This window comes from Cicer arietinum, chromosome 5, assembly GCF_000331145.2.
Source record: "Cicer arietinum cultivar CDC Frontier isolate Library 1 chromosome 5, Cicar.CDCFrontier_v2.0, whole genome shotgun sequence".
Taxonomy (NCBI): domain Eukaryota; kingdom Viridiplantae; phylum Streptophyta; class Magnoliopsida; order Fabales; family Fabaceae; genus Cicer; species Cicer arietinum.
Genome location: NC_021164.2, coordinates 59,025,713 through 59,043,830, shown reverse-complemented (window position 1 = coordinate 59,043,830; position 18,118 = coordinate 59,025,713). Strand labels below are relative to the sequence as shown.

The 18,118-nt window shown below is 29.3% G+C and overlaps 2 protein-coding genes across 2 annotated transcripts; one reads left to right on the top strand and one right to left on the bottom strand.

Moving 5' to 3' along the window:
- Positions 1-5,887: 5,887 nt before the first annotated feature.
- Positions 5,888-9,512, top strand: LOC101501188 (jasmonate-induced oxygenase 2-like). The gene is made up of 3 exons (XM_004500439.4): positions 5,888-6,463; positions 7,091-7,418; positions 8,778-9,512. The coding sequence occupies exons 1-3, from the start codon at positions 5,961-5,963 to the stop codon at positions 9,024-9,026; spliced, it is 1,080 nt and encodes a 359-aa protein (XP_004500496.1). The 5' UTR covers positions 5,888-5,960; the 3' UTR covers positions 9,027-9,512.
- Positions 9,513-10,450: 938 nt separating this feature from the next.
- LOC101500860 (protein SMAX1-LIKE 8) lies at positions 10,451-15,536 on the bottom strand. Its single transcript, XM_004500438.4, has 3 exons — positions 13,708-15,536; positions 12,541-12,784; positions 10,451-12,451 (listed from the first exon to the last, which is right to left on the bottom strand). Exons 1-3 carry the CDS (start codon positions 14,886-14,888, stop codon positions 10,649-10,651), a joined length of 3,228 nt encoding a protein of 1,075 aa, XP_004500495.1. The 5' UTR covers positions 14,889-15,536; the 3' UTR covers positions 10,451-10,648.
- Positions 15,537-18,118: the final 2,582 nt, after the last annotated feature.

The following is an 18,118-nucleotide window of genomic DNA, read 5'->3' as shown; positions in this document are numbered from 1 at the left end:
GTTTTTGTGTTGCTTTTTTGTGTCTAATTTTTACCATTCATTCAAAATATTTTAATTACAATTTAATTCTTCTTTGTCTAATTTAGTAGTTGAATTTTTCAAATATCTATATATCTCTTTTTGTTTGGTACACAAGTATATGTATCTTTATATAAAAGAATACTAACTTTTGATTTATCATTTTTCTTTCAATTTTCCTCTTTAGTTTTCTTCTATTTTGATCCTTGTTTGCCAATACAAACAACTGTATTTTTTTAAAAATTGTATAAAATTTTGTAATTCTTGTATTATTTTTATCAAATTATGTCTGCGTGCTAGTTTTGTTGAAAAATTCCTCTTTTATACTTTCTACCGTGCTTCTACCTTTCCAAACATTGCGTTAAATGGATTGACTATATAAATATATATAAAGGTACATAAAAGAAGAGAAAAAAACTAGTTCTTTTTAAAAAAACTCATTAATGCTTGATTATTTAATTTTATTTCATATTCATATAAAGGGATTGTTGGTGCTGTGGATGACAAAGACGAGTATCTACATATTTACCAGACATTATCCGATACGATGAGTGGTTGGTGTTTAATAGAAATAAAAATGTAACACATAAAGATAAAGTACGGTGGTGGATAGGGTTTTCATTATATAGGGACGATGAGTTAGGTGGACTTTGTTCTGAGTAATGGTTAAACTTAATAAATAGATAAATAATTAAAAATCTATATATTTTTTGAAATAATAATATGAATAATTACATAATATAATTAGAGTATTATGCATTTTTATGTGTTTTTAATGTAACTAACATAATAAAATTCTATTTAATCATAACTAATTTATAACTACTTTAAACCATATTCCTCAGTTTCTATTTATATAAAAAGTAAGTCAACAAAAGATGTTGTATTTGGTTTAAATTTTAAACTAATTACATCAACTTTTGTTAAATTTGGATCTTTAAATGTCAAATTTGGATGAATAGTAATCATAATTTATTGAGTCTTGCCTTTAGGGGTGAGAATAGGTCAGATCAGGCCAGACTTTGAAAGATCTGAGTCTGACCTACGATTAATTTTTTAGGCCTAAGTCGGACCTACAGTCTATCATAGCTTTTTTTTTTCCAGTCTGGTCTGTCATTTTTAAAAGTCTGACCTGTAAACCTATTTAAAAGTCTTATTCACATTAAAATATTTAAATGCTCTACTCATACCACATGATACTCTCCACATATCAATATCAATATCAATGTACATATCTATATATATTAAATAAAAAATAATTTTTCTAACAAAATAATTTTTAAAAAATATGAAAAAAAACAACCTTTAACCGTAAAAAATAATTTTTGGTTTCAAATAATATTTTTTTTTTTTTGAAACAAACGCATCCATTATTACCTCTCAAACAAATATGGAACGGCTAATGAGTGATTGACTAATTGAACGACTACCGAATATAGAACAACTACCAAATATGAAATCGCTACCAAGTGATTGGTTAATTTTTTAGGCCTGAGTCTGACCTACGGTCTATGAGTGATTGATTAATATTTTAGGTCTAAGTCTGACCTATGGTCTATCATAGTTTTTTTTTTTTTTTTTTTTTTTTTTTTTTTTTTTTTTTTTTTTTTTTTTTTTTTTTTTTTTTTTTTTTTTTTTTTTTTTTTTTTTTTTTTTTTTTTTTTTTTTTTTTTTCCAGTATGGTATGTCATTTTTAAAAGTCTAGTCTGACCTGTAAGCTTATTTAAAAGCCTTATTCACATTAAAACATTTAAATGCTCTACTCATACCACATGATACTCTCCACATATCAATATCAATGTACATATCTATATATATTAAACAAAAAATAATTTTTCTAACAAAATAATTTTTAAAAAATCTGGAAAAAAAAAAAAAAAAAACAACCTTTAAACCCTAAAAAATAATTTTTGGTTTCAAATAATATTTTTTTTTCTGAAACAAACGCATCCATTATTACCTCTCAAACAAATATAGAACGACTAATGAGTGATTGACTAATTGAATGAATACCGAATATGGAACGACTACCAAATATGAAATCGCTACCGAATATGGAATGACTACTGAGTGATTGACTAATTGATAAAATTTAAAATAAAAAATAATATTATTAATGTAATAATAAAAAAATAACATTAATAAATAATAAAATATATATAGGTCGGCTTGTCAGGCATAATAGGCTTTTTTATAAGCATAAGACAGACCTATTTAAATAAATAGGTTTTAAAAATAGTTTGAGCCTAGTCTTTTTATTAAATGGGCTAGGTCAGGACAAACCATAAGTAAGTCAGGCCATAGACCTCTGACGAACGGCCTAGTCTATTCTCATCTCTACTTGCATTAGAAGTTCGATCAAGAGTTGATAAGCAAAGACAACTTTATTCGAACCTCAACTTCTTCTCGGCAAAGTTCAACACAACAATTAGAAAGAAGATATTTGCACCAACAAAGACCAAAAAGAAATAGCCATTGTTGTGTGATTTGAAAGGATAAACATAAGAGAAATAGAAAATTCCACTTAAAGATATCTAAATTCTAACTACCTTAAACCATATTCTTTGATATGTTCTTATTTATAATAAAAAGTAGGTCAACAAAAGTTGTTGTATTTGATTTAAATTTTAGACCAATTACATCAATGAAAATGATAATTATTTTACTACCACATATAAAAGCACAAAAAAACTAAAAGTCAAAGAAACATACCACACATTTTTTTTTTAAATTAATAAAGGTGTGGAAAAGAATTTGTCTTGTATACTTTGACACTTCCACAAACCGATATTCACAAAAAATCACTTTAAAGATGTCAATGTTGCACATTTTTTTTATTATTAAAACTCCTTGCTCCAATCTTTTTCCAAAAGCTGAATTCACACGAAATAATATTTTTCTTTTTCCAAAAACCAAAACAAATTGGATGAATAGTAATCATAATTTGTTGAACCTTGCATTAGAAGTTCGATCAAGAGCTGATAAGTAAAGACAACTTTATTCAAATCTCATTTTTTTTCTCGGTAAAGTCCAACACAATAATTATAAAGAAGAGATTTACACCATTAAGGAATAATCGTTGTTGTGTGATTTGAAAGGATAAATAGAAAAGAAATAAAAAAGATAATAAGGAAAGTAGAACCAACTAAAAACTTGATAAAAAATATCAAGAATTCAATTAAAAATGAAAAGTAAAAATTGATCAATGAAAATTTTCTCAAGAAAATCTTGAGAAAAAATATAACAGAATAATTATTGTTTTGATAGTATGTTATGGTTGAGTCTAAAAGAGAGAAATAATTAAAAAGAATAAATAATAATTTAAAATTAAAAAATTATATTATATAATTGAAGTATGATACACTTTTATATAATACTCTTAACTAACATAATAAATTTTTACTTAATTATAATTAATTTCTGACTACTTTAATCTATTTTTAACTATATCTATTCTACTTAATAAATTTATTATCTATCAAAGAGAGAAATATGAAAAGAATGAAAGAGACGTGTGATAAAAATAGCCTGATAAAAACAGAAAGAAATAATAGAAAATGTGAGAAATGTGATAAAAATATATAATTAAAGAGAAAATAAGTCATCAATTTGAAGAAGAAACCCAAGTCTCTCGTATACTAAATTACTAATCGACAATGACATAGTTTATGGACCACTTGTAGAACAACCCTTGTTGTTATTAATTTATTAATTTTTTTTTTGAAGAAAATTGTATTCATTTTTTTGGTGAGTGGTTATTATTTTTTATTTTTATTTTAAACTAGTACTCAATTCAATTGTACATTGTAAATATTGTAATTCTTAAAAATCTTTGACTCTGTTTGGATAGGATGATTGAAAATTATAAGAAAATTATAATTTTAGGTAATTTAAATACTTCACTTGAATATTTTTCATTTTTAAATTTGTTGTTTGAATAAAAAATTTGCTCTTTTAAAATTGATATAATTTTATAAACTTTTTTTAAAAAAATTGGGTCAAAAATGAAAATAAAATTTATACCAAAATGAAATTTTAGAAAAGTCGATGGACTATTTTGTAAATTTTTAAGGACAAATTAGCAAAATATGAAGAAAAAAAATAGAAATAAATTTACAAAAAATAAAAAATATAGAACTAATATGCAAATTTTCAAATATACATGGTCAAACTTGTAAATTTGAAAAAAATATAGGGACAATTTAATGATTTATTTATCATAAAGTAAAAAAAGAATTTAAAATTCTTAAGTTTTAGGTGGTATTTAAAATTATTTAAATTTAATTTGACAAAATACTTTATGAAATCCTTTCATTAAAATTCGTTCAAATTTATTACCCAAAGTAATTTGCATTGAAAAATTTAATTTAATTTTTTTTAAATTACATTCCCTAAAAAAACTCTCAAATCCAAACATATTTTAAGTATATGTAATATTATTCTTTTATGTCAATTTCATGCAAGACGTCACAATCCACTCAACTACGAGACACATGATCACAAATTAATATTTGGACACAAATATAAAAAATTAATTCATATGTATTTTAAAAATAAATAAATAATATATTTTTTTGTGTCGAAATAATATGTAGAAACAATTGTTCTAACCAAGTATTTCCCCTCATCTACACCCTTATCGTAAAATAATAAACACAAGTCCACAATGTTCCTTGTCACTTGTCTTGAATGTTAGAATTAATTAAGTTGCATATCTTCATTCCACATCTTTCAAAATTAAAACCTCACAAATCGCACGTTTTTCTTGCATCCATTTCACTTTCCTTTCCATGCCAACATGGTCCTACTTCCTTTTCTTCATTTAACTTCTACCGTATCGATCTCATCTATCTACCTCTTTTTGCACCTTATTATTAGTTTATTACTATTATGTACGTTACTTTTTCTTTGTCTCACACACACAACTAGCCCCCAAGTCTTTCAAACATTTAAATAAAATCAAGTTGTTTTCATAGCTCACTCTTTAGGACTTTTTTTATGGTCGTTAGAAAATCCTGCGGTTACGCAATCCAAGCGTTAAAAATAGTTTTATCAAACCACATTTGGATAATTTTATTAGTTTGTGATAGCGGTTAAAAAAGTTTTTAAAGATTGAATGTTTAAATTTTGGTCAACAACAAAATATTCAACATAACAACTGATATATTAAGTTTTGTAAAAAAAATATATTACTTTTTATAGACTAATTACATCATTTTTTATTGATTAAATTTTACTTTAACTATCTCTAATTAAAAAAAATAGAGAAAATAATATTTATCTATCCATAAACAATCATTAGATCAATTTGTTACAAGTTCAAGAAATATACATTTTATTATACAAAACGTATGATTGAAATTAAGTATGATAACATAACCTATTGTAGATATTCACTCCAACCCGTCTTAATTTGGACGGAGAAAACCTGTTTTGATTGAATGTGGGTGCAGATTTTTCTCGAAATTAAAATTTGGAGACGAGAACGAGTTTGAGAGTGGTGATGTCCACCTCGCACCCACATCCAAACTCGCCTCGAAAGTAATATTATTGTAATTTTTAAATTTTATATGCATATATATATTGAATACACTTTATATTTTTTTAAATATTAAAAATTACAATTTTATCTCTATAGAAAATCTTTTTTAATTTTTCTGATAACAATTTGGTTATATTAATTACATTATAATCACTAAAAAAAAGTTATTTAACCTCATTGTAATCAACTTTTTGATTCTAAATCAATTCAAAAATGATTCTTACTCTTCCTTTACTATTTTTCTATTTGTTGGAGTATGTTTCTTAAGAGTAAATGTGTCAATGTCAAGGAAATCCATTTTCCACTATATATTGATACAAACAAAGGATATTTAGTATCAACCTTAGAAAACAAATCCACAACAAATAAAAAAATAGGCTAGTGGTAGCACCTAGCAACAATGTTGAAAACCCAAACAGATTGGCCAGAGCCAATAATCAGGGTTCAATCTTTGTCTGAAGGATGCAAAGATTCAATCCCTGAAAGATACATCAAGCCACCAATTGATAGGCCATTTGTACAAAACTCTTGTTATGATGGAATCAACAATATTCCAATTATAGACCTTGGAGGTTTGAATGGTGATGACCTTGATGTTAGAGGTTCAATCCTTAAGAAAATCTCTGAGGCTTGTCGTGAGTGGGGTTTTTTCCAAATTGTTAACCATGGTGTAAGCCATGATTTGATGGACAAAGCTAGGGAAACTTGGCGTGAATTCTTTCACTTGCCTATGGAAGTGAAGCAACAATATGCAAACTCACCAAAGACTTATGAAGGGTATGGTAGTAGACTTGGTATTGAAAAAGGTGCTATTCTTGATTGGAGTGATTACTACTTTTTGCACTATTCTCCCTTCTCTCTTAAGGACTACAACAAATGGCCTTCTTCTCCTCCATCTTGCAGGTAATTAACCAATTTTGTTTTCACACCTTAATCATGGATTTCGATTCCATGCAATGTTACTCCATGCAGTCACACTAATCTCGCTCGTTTAAGGCATATTTTTATTTTTTGAAACAAACATCCAATTTTAAATCAGATAACCGACACTATGTGACCACACATAAATTTAGCATAAATTCCTTTAAAGAAAAGTGTACTAAGATTCTATTCAATCAATGGTCAATTCAACAAAAGTTATCAAACTTCTAATTGGACAAACCGTAAAGAAGTAACAAATAATTCAACTATGTATACGTGTAATTATGAAATTAAATGAGAAAAGAAACTCACCTGTTGGCGAATAAATAGATGGACTATTTGTTATACATATGACTCCATATACTCCATGGACAAACTAATTTTCTAATTGTCAAAATTTTAATGTTTATCTATATGATATTTTATTCAATATTATTATTATTATTATATATTAAACGATATATTATTATATTTATGAATATTAAAGTAAAAATTTGGTAACCTTTTTAAGGAGCAAGACTAAAAAAAGAAAGAAAAAATTTAACTAGATTATATATAGTGGGAAAAGGGCTTAACTAGCTATCTCACTATATAATTGTGTATGTGCAGAGAAGTGTTTGATGAGTATGGAAGAGAGCTAGTGAAGCTATGTGGGAGATTAATGAAGGTTCTATCAATAAACCTTGGATTAGAAGAAGAAAAACTTAAAAATGCATTTGGGGATGAAATAGGGGCATGCATGAGAATAAATTTTTATCCAAAGTGTCCAAGGCCAGAATTGACATTAGGACTATCATCACACTCTGATCCAGGAGGGATGACTATGTTGCTTCCAGATGATCAAGTAGCTGGCCTTCAAGTACGAAAATTTCATCATTGGATTACTGTTAATCCTGCTCCATATGCCTTCATTGTCAACATTGGTGACCAAATACAGGTAAGATCATTTTTTTATTACTTTTGAGATATTGTTTTTTATTAAAATTATTTAAATTTTTACATATTAATTTACAATAGAGCATTTACAAATGTGCAATAACTGATGTACTTGCACACTTAAACGACTAAAAGCTTATTTTTGTCTAAAAATATATTTGTCTTTCATAATTATACTACCTAGAATGCTTGGCCAGTATTTATGATAAATACATATATGAATCTGTCCACGTGGAGAGACACATGGAAACTTAATTGGATTGTTCTTTCAAACATCGAAAGGTTACAATACTATGCACATGCCCTTTAGGTACGATGTTTTTGATTATTTGAGATGATTTATTTGGTCATGGAAAGCAAGTTAAAATTTTGTCCACATAAAAAAGAGTTTTTATTCTTTGTAATGTCACATTCCATATTTTTCTACTTGGCGTCAAATTCTGTTAAGTTAGTAAGTTATAATCACAAATTCATTGAATACATTTGGATGTAGTTTGTTAATTTAGACCAACTAAAAAAATTAGTGTATTAAATTGACAAGTTATAATTAAAAATTTATAAAATATACTTTAAGGTGCGATGTAATTTGTTAATTTATGTCCATTACAAAATAAGCTGAATGAAAATTGACAAACTTTTTTATATATAGAAGAAGATATCAAATTAAAGAAATACATTAAAAATTATATTTATTTTATAGTATTGTGTCAGATAAATAATTTTTAAAATCAACAGTTAGATTGAAAGTTACTATTATATAAATCATATCTATAAATTTTGACATTAAGTTATAATTATTTCTCATATTATCAAAATTCGTCAAGATTAATGTTATATACAATTATCTTTGACGTTAATCTTATCATGTCATGATAATATAAAAAATTATTATAAATTAATGTCAAAATTTATAAATATCATTTATATTGATTTTGAAAAATATTTCTATAATACGATGTTATTGAATAAATATAACTCTTTGAGTGTATTTTGAAAATCATTTTTCAAAACCAATAAAAATGTACCCCTTCTCTATTTTGAACAAAACATATCTGCACTTCTCATCTTATCATAGGGAAACAAAATTTCTTAAAAGTAATAAAATTAATTTATTGGTTTTTTTATTAAGTTAAAATGACATTAAGAAAAATAACAAAGTACTAAAAAAATGTTAGATCTTAAAAATAACATTAATTTAATTAAAGAGTAGAGTTATAGTGTGTGTAAGAAGAGTGCAAATCATGCAATCCACTTTGCTCCATTTTTCTATAGCTCTATGTCTTAATTTGAAATATATGTCCGTAACAATTGTGAACATGAAAGTAATTGGTTAATTCGTTTGTGTTTTATGAACAAGCAGGTTCTAAGCAATGCAACATACAAGAGTGTGGAGCACCGAGTAATCGTGAATTCAGATAAAGAGAGAGTTTCCCTTGCATTCTTCTACAACCCCAAAAGTGATATACCAATTGAGCCACTAAAAGACCTTTTAACCCCCGAAAGGCCCGCACTATACCCACCAATGACCTTCGATGAATACAGGCTCTTCATTAGAATGAGAGGCCCTTGTGGCAAATCTCAAGTCGAATCTATGAAGTCTCCCATATAATATATAATCATCATCATCATTATTCCCTAAGTAAAATTGAATTAAAAAAATTGATAGGTTTTATCAAAATTTTAAATTAAATATATCAATTTTTTTAATCAATTTTTACTTATATTTAAGATCGGAGAGAATATCTATTTAAATGGTTTAAATTCATCCAATTACACATTGAGCCATATATAGAGTGAAGATATATATTTAATTTATTGATATAGGAAAAGCTATTTTCTTCTTAGGCTTCAAATAATAATATGGCTAAATATGAACGGACCACATATATTATAATTTTCCTTGCCTCCCACTTCCCAATCCACGATTATGGTGATGATGAAGTGCATACTAGTTTATTACCACGATATTAAATACTCAAAGAATATAGGGAATGCTTGATAAAATCTCCTTTTTAAATTATATTGTGTACGATTCATAAAAAAAAAATTGTGTACTACAAAAGTAATAATTATTGAATTTCACTCCTTTCCTTTCCCACTTGTGTACTACTATTGCTGTTCTGAAAAAATTCCAAGTTATTCTCTTTTTGATTTATATTTTATTGCGGATCGCACCACTATAAATCAGCACTAGCTAGTTATTTTAGTTGTACTAATATTTCACGAGATAATTTTCTTTTTTCTTTCTCTGTTGAATGATGATCTCACTTTCATCGTATAAAGTCTAAAATAATAGCTTTACTTTCATTGTACAAGTCTATAAGGATAGCTGTAAGGCCCATGAAGCACTCAACAGCAATTAAAAACAGAAAGCAGATTTTGACCAAAACAAAAACATAAATATATATACACACATACACTGAGGCACTTTATTGTACTGATGTGTGATCAATAATATTTTTGTTCCTCTTAACAAGAAAGTACTGAATATACTTTCCAAGAAAATACTGATATACTTTCAATAAGATTAACTTACTCCAAATGTCTTAGTGTAATGGTAATGAATAATAAGATTAACCTTTCAACTTTGCATCCTGGAGTATGCGTATAAAGGAGTTGTTGTACATAACTATACAATTCTTTTGAATTCTAGTAAGCTAGAAACTAATATAAACTCTACCTAAATCTTCTTAATTCAGGTGAATGTGGTATGTTCTGAATTTCCTATGGGAAAAAAAGATTTTCCTACAACCATGATTTTCAAGAGCTTACTATTTTCGTTGTCATTTGACATGAATTTTCAATTGCTAACTCGCAAACTTCAGGAGAGAAGAAACTCCATACTATAATATTTAACCACTTCATCTCCAAATAAAACATGAGAGAAAAGAGAGTGCACTACATTAGAGAAGAATTTCCAATTGCTTGCTCATTCATTATTCAGTCACAAAACATAAACACCTTTTTTTTTTCCAGTCTACATTGACTCATCACTATATTGTATTAATCAATTACATCAAGCAACAACTTACATAAACAAAGATGAAATTTGATTTATTATAAAAGGATAATCACACGAATCACTAGCTGCAAATTACAGATTATACACAACTGAAACCTAGACAATAAAACCCAAAAATAATAATAGGATTAAACGCAAAAATCGCTTCACTATATGGTACAGCTAAATTATACATCCAAGTAGATAAGACAACAATGGCTGATGGTAATTCAGTCTAAGATTATTCTTGGTGGAAGGTGTACACTTGCAGCTTGCTCTGAACATGTGGCTAGTTTCACAATAGAACTACCAGTGAGGTTGTATCTACTCTGCACTTCATTGAATCCTCCACAGAGAACTTGCTCAACCCAGTTCTCCACATCCATATCCCTGTCTGCAACATATGCGGCTGCAAGCAATTGGTCCATGACTTCTGTTTGGATTTGTAAGGCACATTCAGATCCAATAATTTTTTTGAAGTTACTTCTGACCAATTTCAACACTCTATCTGCAAGCGCGTCAAAATCATATGGTTTAAAAACAACTGTTTCATCCACCTGATTATACAAATCTTGCAACCAAAGGTTTTGGTTCTCACTTGAGAAATGGTCGGAGTTTCCATCTTCGGTTTGTTTCTGTTCATTTTCTTCAGCTGGAAGATTCAAATCTAACAGCCGATTCGACATTGTATGTGCCCTTTTAACCGTATCTGAGAGTAAATGGTGATCATAAAGTTCATTGTCACAAATCAATTTTCGTTTGTTGATGAAAATTAGATTAGGAATGACATCTATTGAATTGTTAGCTATGATGCTTTGGCTTCTGATGTCTCTAACCGCATATTCAACTTCTATCTTGATACCTCCCCCCTTTGCTCTCAGTATTCTTTCCTCAGAATAGTAGGAAGGTTCCCTTGTTTGCATCAAACTATTTTGGTAACCTGAGAAAGAAAACACAAATATAGCATTATTTACACTAACTTCTCGTCCATGCGAGTCTGCAATTTTTCCTGTCTTCATGGCCTGAGACAAACTACTTTGAGCTACTATATCCGCTCTGTCAACATTTTCAATGAAAACAACTGACAATGGTTTCTTGCAGCACTCATCTACAATAAAATCAAGGTTAGTCTTCCCTCTGAATTTCACACATCCATTCATTTCTTCGGAACTTAGATCCACAGAAGTAAATTTTTCTCGGCTTCCATACAGTAACTCGGCTAGAGAAACAGCAATTTTCTTTTTACCATGCCTATCAGGTCCAACAAAATTCATCCATTTGTCCCCCCTCTGGTTTGCTCCATGGTCATTAACCCGTTTTGTTGGACCACAGAATATTGTTTTGATAATAGCCCTTAAGGCTTCATCTTGCCAGCTTACCTCCTTGGAGAGAGCTTCAAAAAGAATTTTAGGATTTCTTGCATCAACTTGTCCACAATAGTCAAAACTTAAGCAGGATGAAGATTGTGACGGATGCTTCCTGATATTCCCTTCATCCAAATTAAAGCTTGAAGAAAATTGATTACGGGTTTCCTTTGGAGGCTCCATTGTATATTGAACTTCAGGTTTCTTCAGTTTATTGCTGGTGGGAGAGGAGCATATTCCCAAGCCTAGATCTGTGGTTACAGAAGTCACAGATGTTGGAGACAGTTGATTTTCATCGCACAAACTTGAACTGGACATGTTACATGATCTTTGGTCACCTGACTCGAGATCTTTTACTTTCTGGAACATCTCTGTTAGTTTTGGAGTATTTTTCTCCTGCTTCGCCGTGAAGAGAGCAGGAAAAGGACTGTTGGATTGTGATGGAGATATCGTTTGAACGCCAATAGGTATGCGAGAGTTGAGATTGATGTATTCACTAGGTGATTTGTCAGCGCAATCATTTTTGTTGTCAGTACAATGAAACCCCACAACAGTTTGACAAGTATTTGCGTCGGTGGTACGCTGATGCAGAAGTTGGCATATGTTGTCTGAGTTATTCCGCAGCGTCACAGATTTGCTACTATCCAGCAAAACACCATCATCTTTGGTCTGCACTGAATGAAAGAAAAATGGTTTTTTACACAAACAAAATGAAAAGGTCTTCATTGATAAAGTATAATTCAATGAATACTACACACCTTAACATCCAATGCTTTTGCTTTGCCAAATTCAGTAGTCTTCAACCATTGAGGTAAGTTAGATGGGTATGGATCGGGAGCTGAAATGGAAAATCTTTCCTTTGAAGCAGCAAGGAGTTCATGTTCACACTTTTCACCGCATTGTTGACACTGAGGAACACAACAAAATGAGCCATTTTGTGGACCTTTCAAATCAGACTGCGATGAAAAAAAGCCTCCAAATGGTACAAATGAATCCATTAAGCTGTAAAACAAAAAATTAGTTTAGGCAAAACGCATGTGAAATTAATTACTATGTGAAAGATGAAGATTTTACATCCATTTATTTCTTTCATAATAATAATAAATAAATAAAAATTAAAAAAGTGGTCATCTTATAGCTGCAAACCTACAACATAGATTTAATGGAATCACAATGTGTAAATGGTTGTAAAATCAAAAGCTGGGATTGAAAGATGAACTCTTAGCAATATTAGTTTCACAGAAATTACATAATTAATTAACAGAAAATTAAAATCCAGCATATGATACAGTAACAACTAAAAAATCTTAGTTATTCAGTATTCACAACGCTTCCACAAGGAATCAAGTGGTACTAAACAAAAAATAAAACTGAAGGAGGAGTGATGAAGAAGCCTCTAAAGGAATTTCATGGAAGAACATTAGAACAAAAGTTTCCACTCATCATAAATTTCTTGGTTCCATCAGACAACCACATCCAGTGGCGCATAACACAATAAATCCACAGCCTTCAAACAACTTCAAATATCATACATAACACACAAACTAAGGGTAGAACACCCAAAATCATAGAAAACGATAAACCTTAACTGAAGAAAATTCAATTCAAATCAACTCAGTCTAGCTCAGGGAAAAGCAAAAAAAATAAAAAGATGCTAATTAAATAAATAAGATATACAAAGATCACTTCATCACCTAAGCTTCAAAATTTGATAATATATTAAAAAAATAATAAAGGGTCAGCACAGGCTTGTCACAAAGATTTAAAACCAAAGATAAACAAATGAATTATTTTATTTTATTTAAAAAAAAAAATAGAGGTAGCAATTAAAATATTTGGAGGCAAAACATTACAAGAGACAATAACATACTCCTAATATATAAATAAACACAAGTAATCTATATGATATGATATCAAATATATACCTGGACTTAGGTCTCTGATGATATGATTCAAAAGGCTTAACAGAAGTGATAGGAAGAATCTGCAAATCCCAATCTTTCTCCACGGAAGAAAACCTACCCAGAAATTTCAAGTAACTCTCATAACTATCAGCAGAACCCACCAACCAAAACTTATCACAATGAACCTTCAACAATTTAGCCAATTCCATAACACCTTCTCCAAACCCATCCTCATTCAAAAAACCCTTCAAATCCCCAAAACTCACAACTACACCTGGTCCCACACACTCCTCCGCCATAACACCAATCTCCCTCAACCTCAAACCCAAAACCTTACCATCACCACTCTCCAATTCCTTCCTAATGCAAACCACACGCAACCCCGCGAGCTCCATAGGTAAAACCCCCTCCCTCCGTTTCTCCACAGCCTCTACAAAACTTATCAGCACATCGTTAGCACATGCACCGAGAAGCAGAGGGTTCCTCCCTTTACTCCGAACAAGAATCTCTCCAATTCGCCGGAAATTCTCATCCGAATCCCCGAATCCATTAAGAAACGGAAACCCGGAGCCAAACCCGAATCCGGATCCCCGGCGAGGCTGGTCCGGGAGATTACAGAGAAAAATAGGCGGACCTCTAGATCGAAAAAGATGCGGGAGAGGACGGAGTATAGCGAGTTTAATTTCGGAGCTCCGAAAACCCGCTTCAGCGAAAACCCGACTAACAACCGGGTCATCAAGAATAGAAAGAATCAAATGCTGTAACTCAACTTTAACAGTGGAAACGGAAAACGTTTGCTGGCTCTGAAGCTGGTGTTGCTGTTGATGATAAAAATGAAAGTTATCAGGATGACGGCGTTGGTTAGCCTGAGAGCGTTTAATCGCAGCCATAAGAGAATTAGAAACAGGCGGTTCATGATCGGAGGAAAGGTTGTTGTGCGAAGAAGGTGCTCTGTCTAGTGAAACAGAAAGACAAAGGTCAAGTGCTTTGAACTGTAACCGTGGTGAATACGCCGAGTTTCTCGCACGACAACAGGCGTCGCGTAGAATTGAAGATGAAGGTAGTGATAATAGTGCTGAAACGGCGTGAAGCGACGTCGTTTGTGCGTGTCCGCGTCGTTTTGCTACGGAGACTGCTTCGTCTAGCGATTGTCCTGCTTCTGGTGTTAAGCATTGTCTCGCCACTCCTACTGGCGTTGGCATCGTCCGTACTCATAAAACGATCAAATGATAATAATAATAATTAAAAGAAGTAGAGTGGTGGTTTGGTTTTAATATAGGTGTGTGGAATTTGCTTAATAAGGAAAAACAACGGTGAGGTTTGGAAATTAGAAGAAAAGAAAAGGAGATTTGTGTTGTGGAGTGAGGGAGTATGAGTATAGTGGGGACTCGTATTATTTGTTGCACTTTGCAATTTGTTGAGTTATATATATTTATAAGTATTATAATAATCAACTGTGTGAAGTGGAGTAGTAACTAACCAGACTGAGTGAGATATACAGTTCGCGCCGGGTGGATTTGGACTTTGGAGTGAAAACCAAATAGAAATTTTACATCTGGAAGAATATTTTTTGTATTTCATTAACTAATTAATTTATTACTTTACTAAATTAATCCATAATTAATAATGGGGATAATCTTAATGATTAATGTGTGGGAATAACAGGACTGATGTGAAAATGGCGGGGCCTATAAAAGATATTGAGATTCATTGAGTGTGGGTGTTGAAGTTGAACAATGGGCACATATTCTCCTCTTCTGACTACAAACAATAACATTCTAATGTGTTAGTATTATAGTATTAGTATTACTATACGGTGTAGGAGAATTGGATTAGAATCGTTAGATGTGGGATGAGATATTATTATTTGGGTTGGGGGTACAGGATTGAATTTTGAGAGGGATTTGTTTGTCGCTTGTCGTTTGCTTGTGATTGGGAATTGAGAGATGGTGGAGTTGAGTATCAAATTGTTCACGTACTCGTCGTCGTCTTCATCATCATGTTTATGGTTGCTTTTCAATTTTATTTTTTCTCAGAGAAAGAGAGAGAGAGATGCTTCCTCCACTTATTTTTCGGTGGGCCAACAACAACAGTCATTCTCGTTATCTGCTGACGTCTGCCCTTTTTTTCTTCTACTACTAATCTTCTTATGAAGTATGAACTACGGTTGTGTTAAGTTAACATGAAACATCCAACAGCACAAGTCAGTGTACCACTTCAAAATTATTGGAGATTTTAACAATTATTTTTTCAAGTAATAATTCATGACATTTTTCATCTTTATTATTTTTATTGATGTTCATTTAATATAAAATATATTTTATTTTTATTAAATTGATATTATTTAAATTAGTATATCGCTCATATAGTTAAAAACGATCATTAATTGTTACTTTTGAGAATCATATGAATGATTGAATTATATAAACTAATTAAATTAATTTAGTTTTTCTTATGTTAGAGTTCAGATCTAATCATATATTAATATTTGGTAAAAAAAATATTATATATTATTAATCTGATTTTTATAATATAAAGAATATATGATGTTGCATAATTAGTGTTTATTTAGTCTATAAATTTAATAATATATCAATGAGGTCTTTGTGAATATGTGATCAACAAATACTACCTTTGCTCCTATTCATAAGAGAAAATAAAAAATAAAAATAAAAAAACAAAATCAATGTAATTATTAATTGTTTTAATTTTTTTTATTATTTTACATGTATACTTTTATTGAAAACTTTGAAATATTAAATATCTACTAATAATATTAAAAAGTAAACATCTTAAATAAAGATAAAAAATAATTTAAATAATAAATACACTTTAAAAGTCATAATTATATATATATATATATAGAACTCAAAAAATCTCTTATATATTGTATCCGTGAAAGTATTGAATAGAAGGGCTCGTTAGAAAAAATTTCTACAAAATAAAGATCTAACTTAATATTTTATAAAAATGATCACTAAATTGACATGTGCACCCTAACAAAATGAGTGAGTAAGTTGAATATTTACTTCTTATTCATTAGTCTTAATTAGTCTATAACTTTGTTGTTGTTTATATGGTTCCTCTCAACACAAAGTTTGATCAGAAATGAGAAATCAAAATAAATCATGTAATAAATAGAGATAAAATACAAAAGTATTATATATATATATATATATATATATATATATATATAATGGAAGGAGACATTTAGTAAAAAAAAAAAAAAGAAAGAAGAAGAAGAAGAAGAAGGTGATAAAATTTTAACATAAGAGACAAGCAAGCTATAACTCAAGCAACTATTAAAAAAGAGTATAGTTGATCCAAAATAGTTAGTGAGACATAAAAGAGGAGTATAGTTTACCCAAAATAGTTAGTGAGACATGTAATTAAAGGATTAAATAAATTTTTGTTCTGTATAAATGTATTATATTTTATTTTTAATTTTTTTTAATTTTTTCTGTAAATAATTATTTTACATTAATATGTTTTATCAACAATTTTGATCTTTACTTATAAATCAACTTATGTGTATTATTTGAATTTTTGAATGATTTTTACATGCAGATTCAGAATATTATAAAAAATTTACCTGCAAAAATTTATATTTTTTTTAAGAAAAGATTAATTAAATATGAATTTTTAAACACTAAAAGCTTATAAAATCATACTTAATTCATCCCTTCTTAAAAAGTTCTAAATTTTTGCAAGAGAGATTTTTATAATGTTCTAAATATTCATATAAAAAAATATTTAAAAATTCAGATGATACACATGAATTGATTTAAAAGCAAGGACCAAAATCATTGATAAAAAAATATTTAAAGGATCACTATTTGAAGAAAAAATTTAAAGGGATTATAAAAAAAAATATATTATATATAGAGAGATCAAAAACTTATTTAAATTTTAAATTTGTGTAGGTGCTAGTCGCAATGTAACGAATATATTTAAGAATTCCTGTATCAACTTCGAGTGGTGAATAAATAAATCAAGTAATTAAGAGTTATGTTTTTCTACTACTTCTTACAACCTACTTATTTACCGTTTGTGGCAGAGATTAAAAGGTTTCTAAAATGAATCATAGATCAATCATATGTCATTCTCTCTTTTAATTTTAAGCGGTCTTTCCTAAAATCTTTGCACTTTGTTACTTGCGGCAACATGAGTATTCTCTCTATCAGTTTTCTCCTTGTCGTCTTTTCCTCCCTCGCCGTTGAGACCCGCTTTCTCCGACAACATCTCTTCCTTTTTATGTGTCTCTCTATGTCAAGGTGGAGAAATTGCTCCCATACTAGTTTATTTTGTTTTGGTATAAAGACTAGTTTCTTATATGAAATAAAAATCCAGTTAGTAGAACTAGGATTACATATATATATATATATATATATATATATATATATATATATATATATATATATAGATGTAAAGA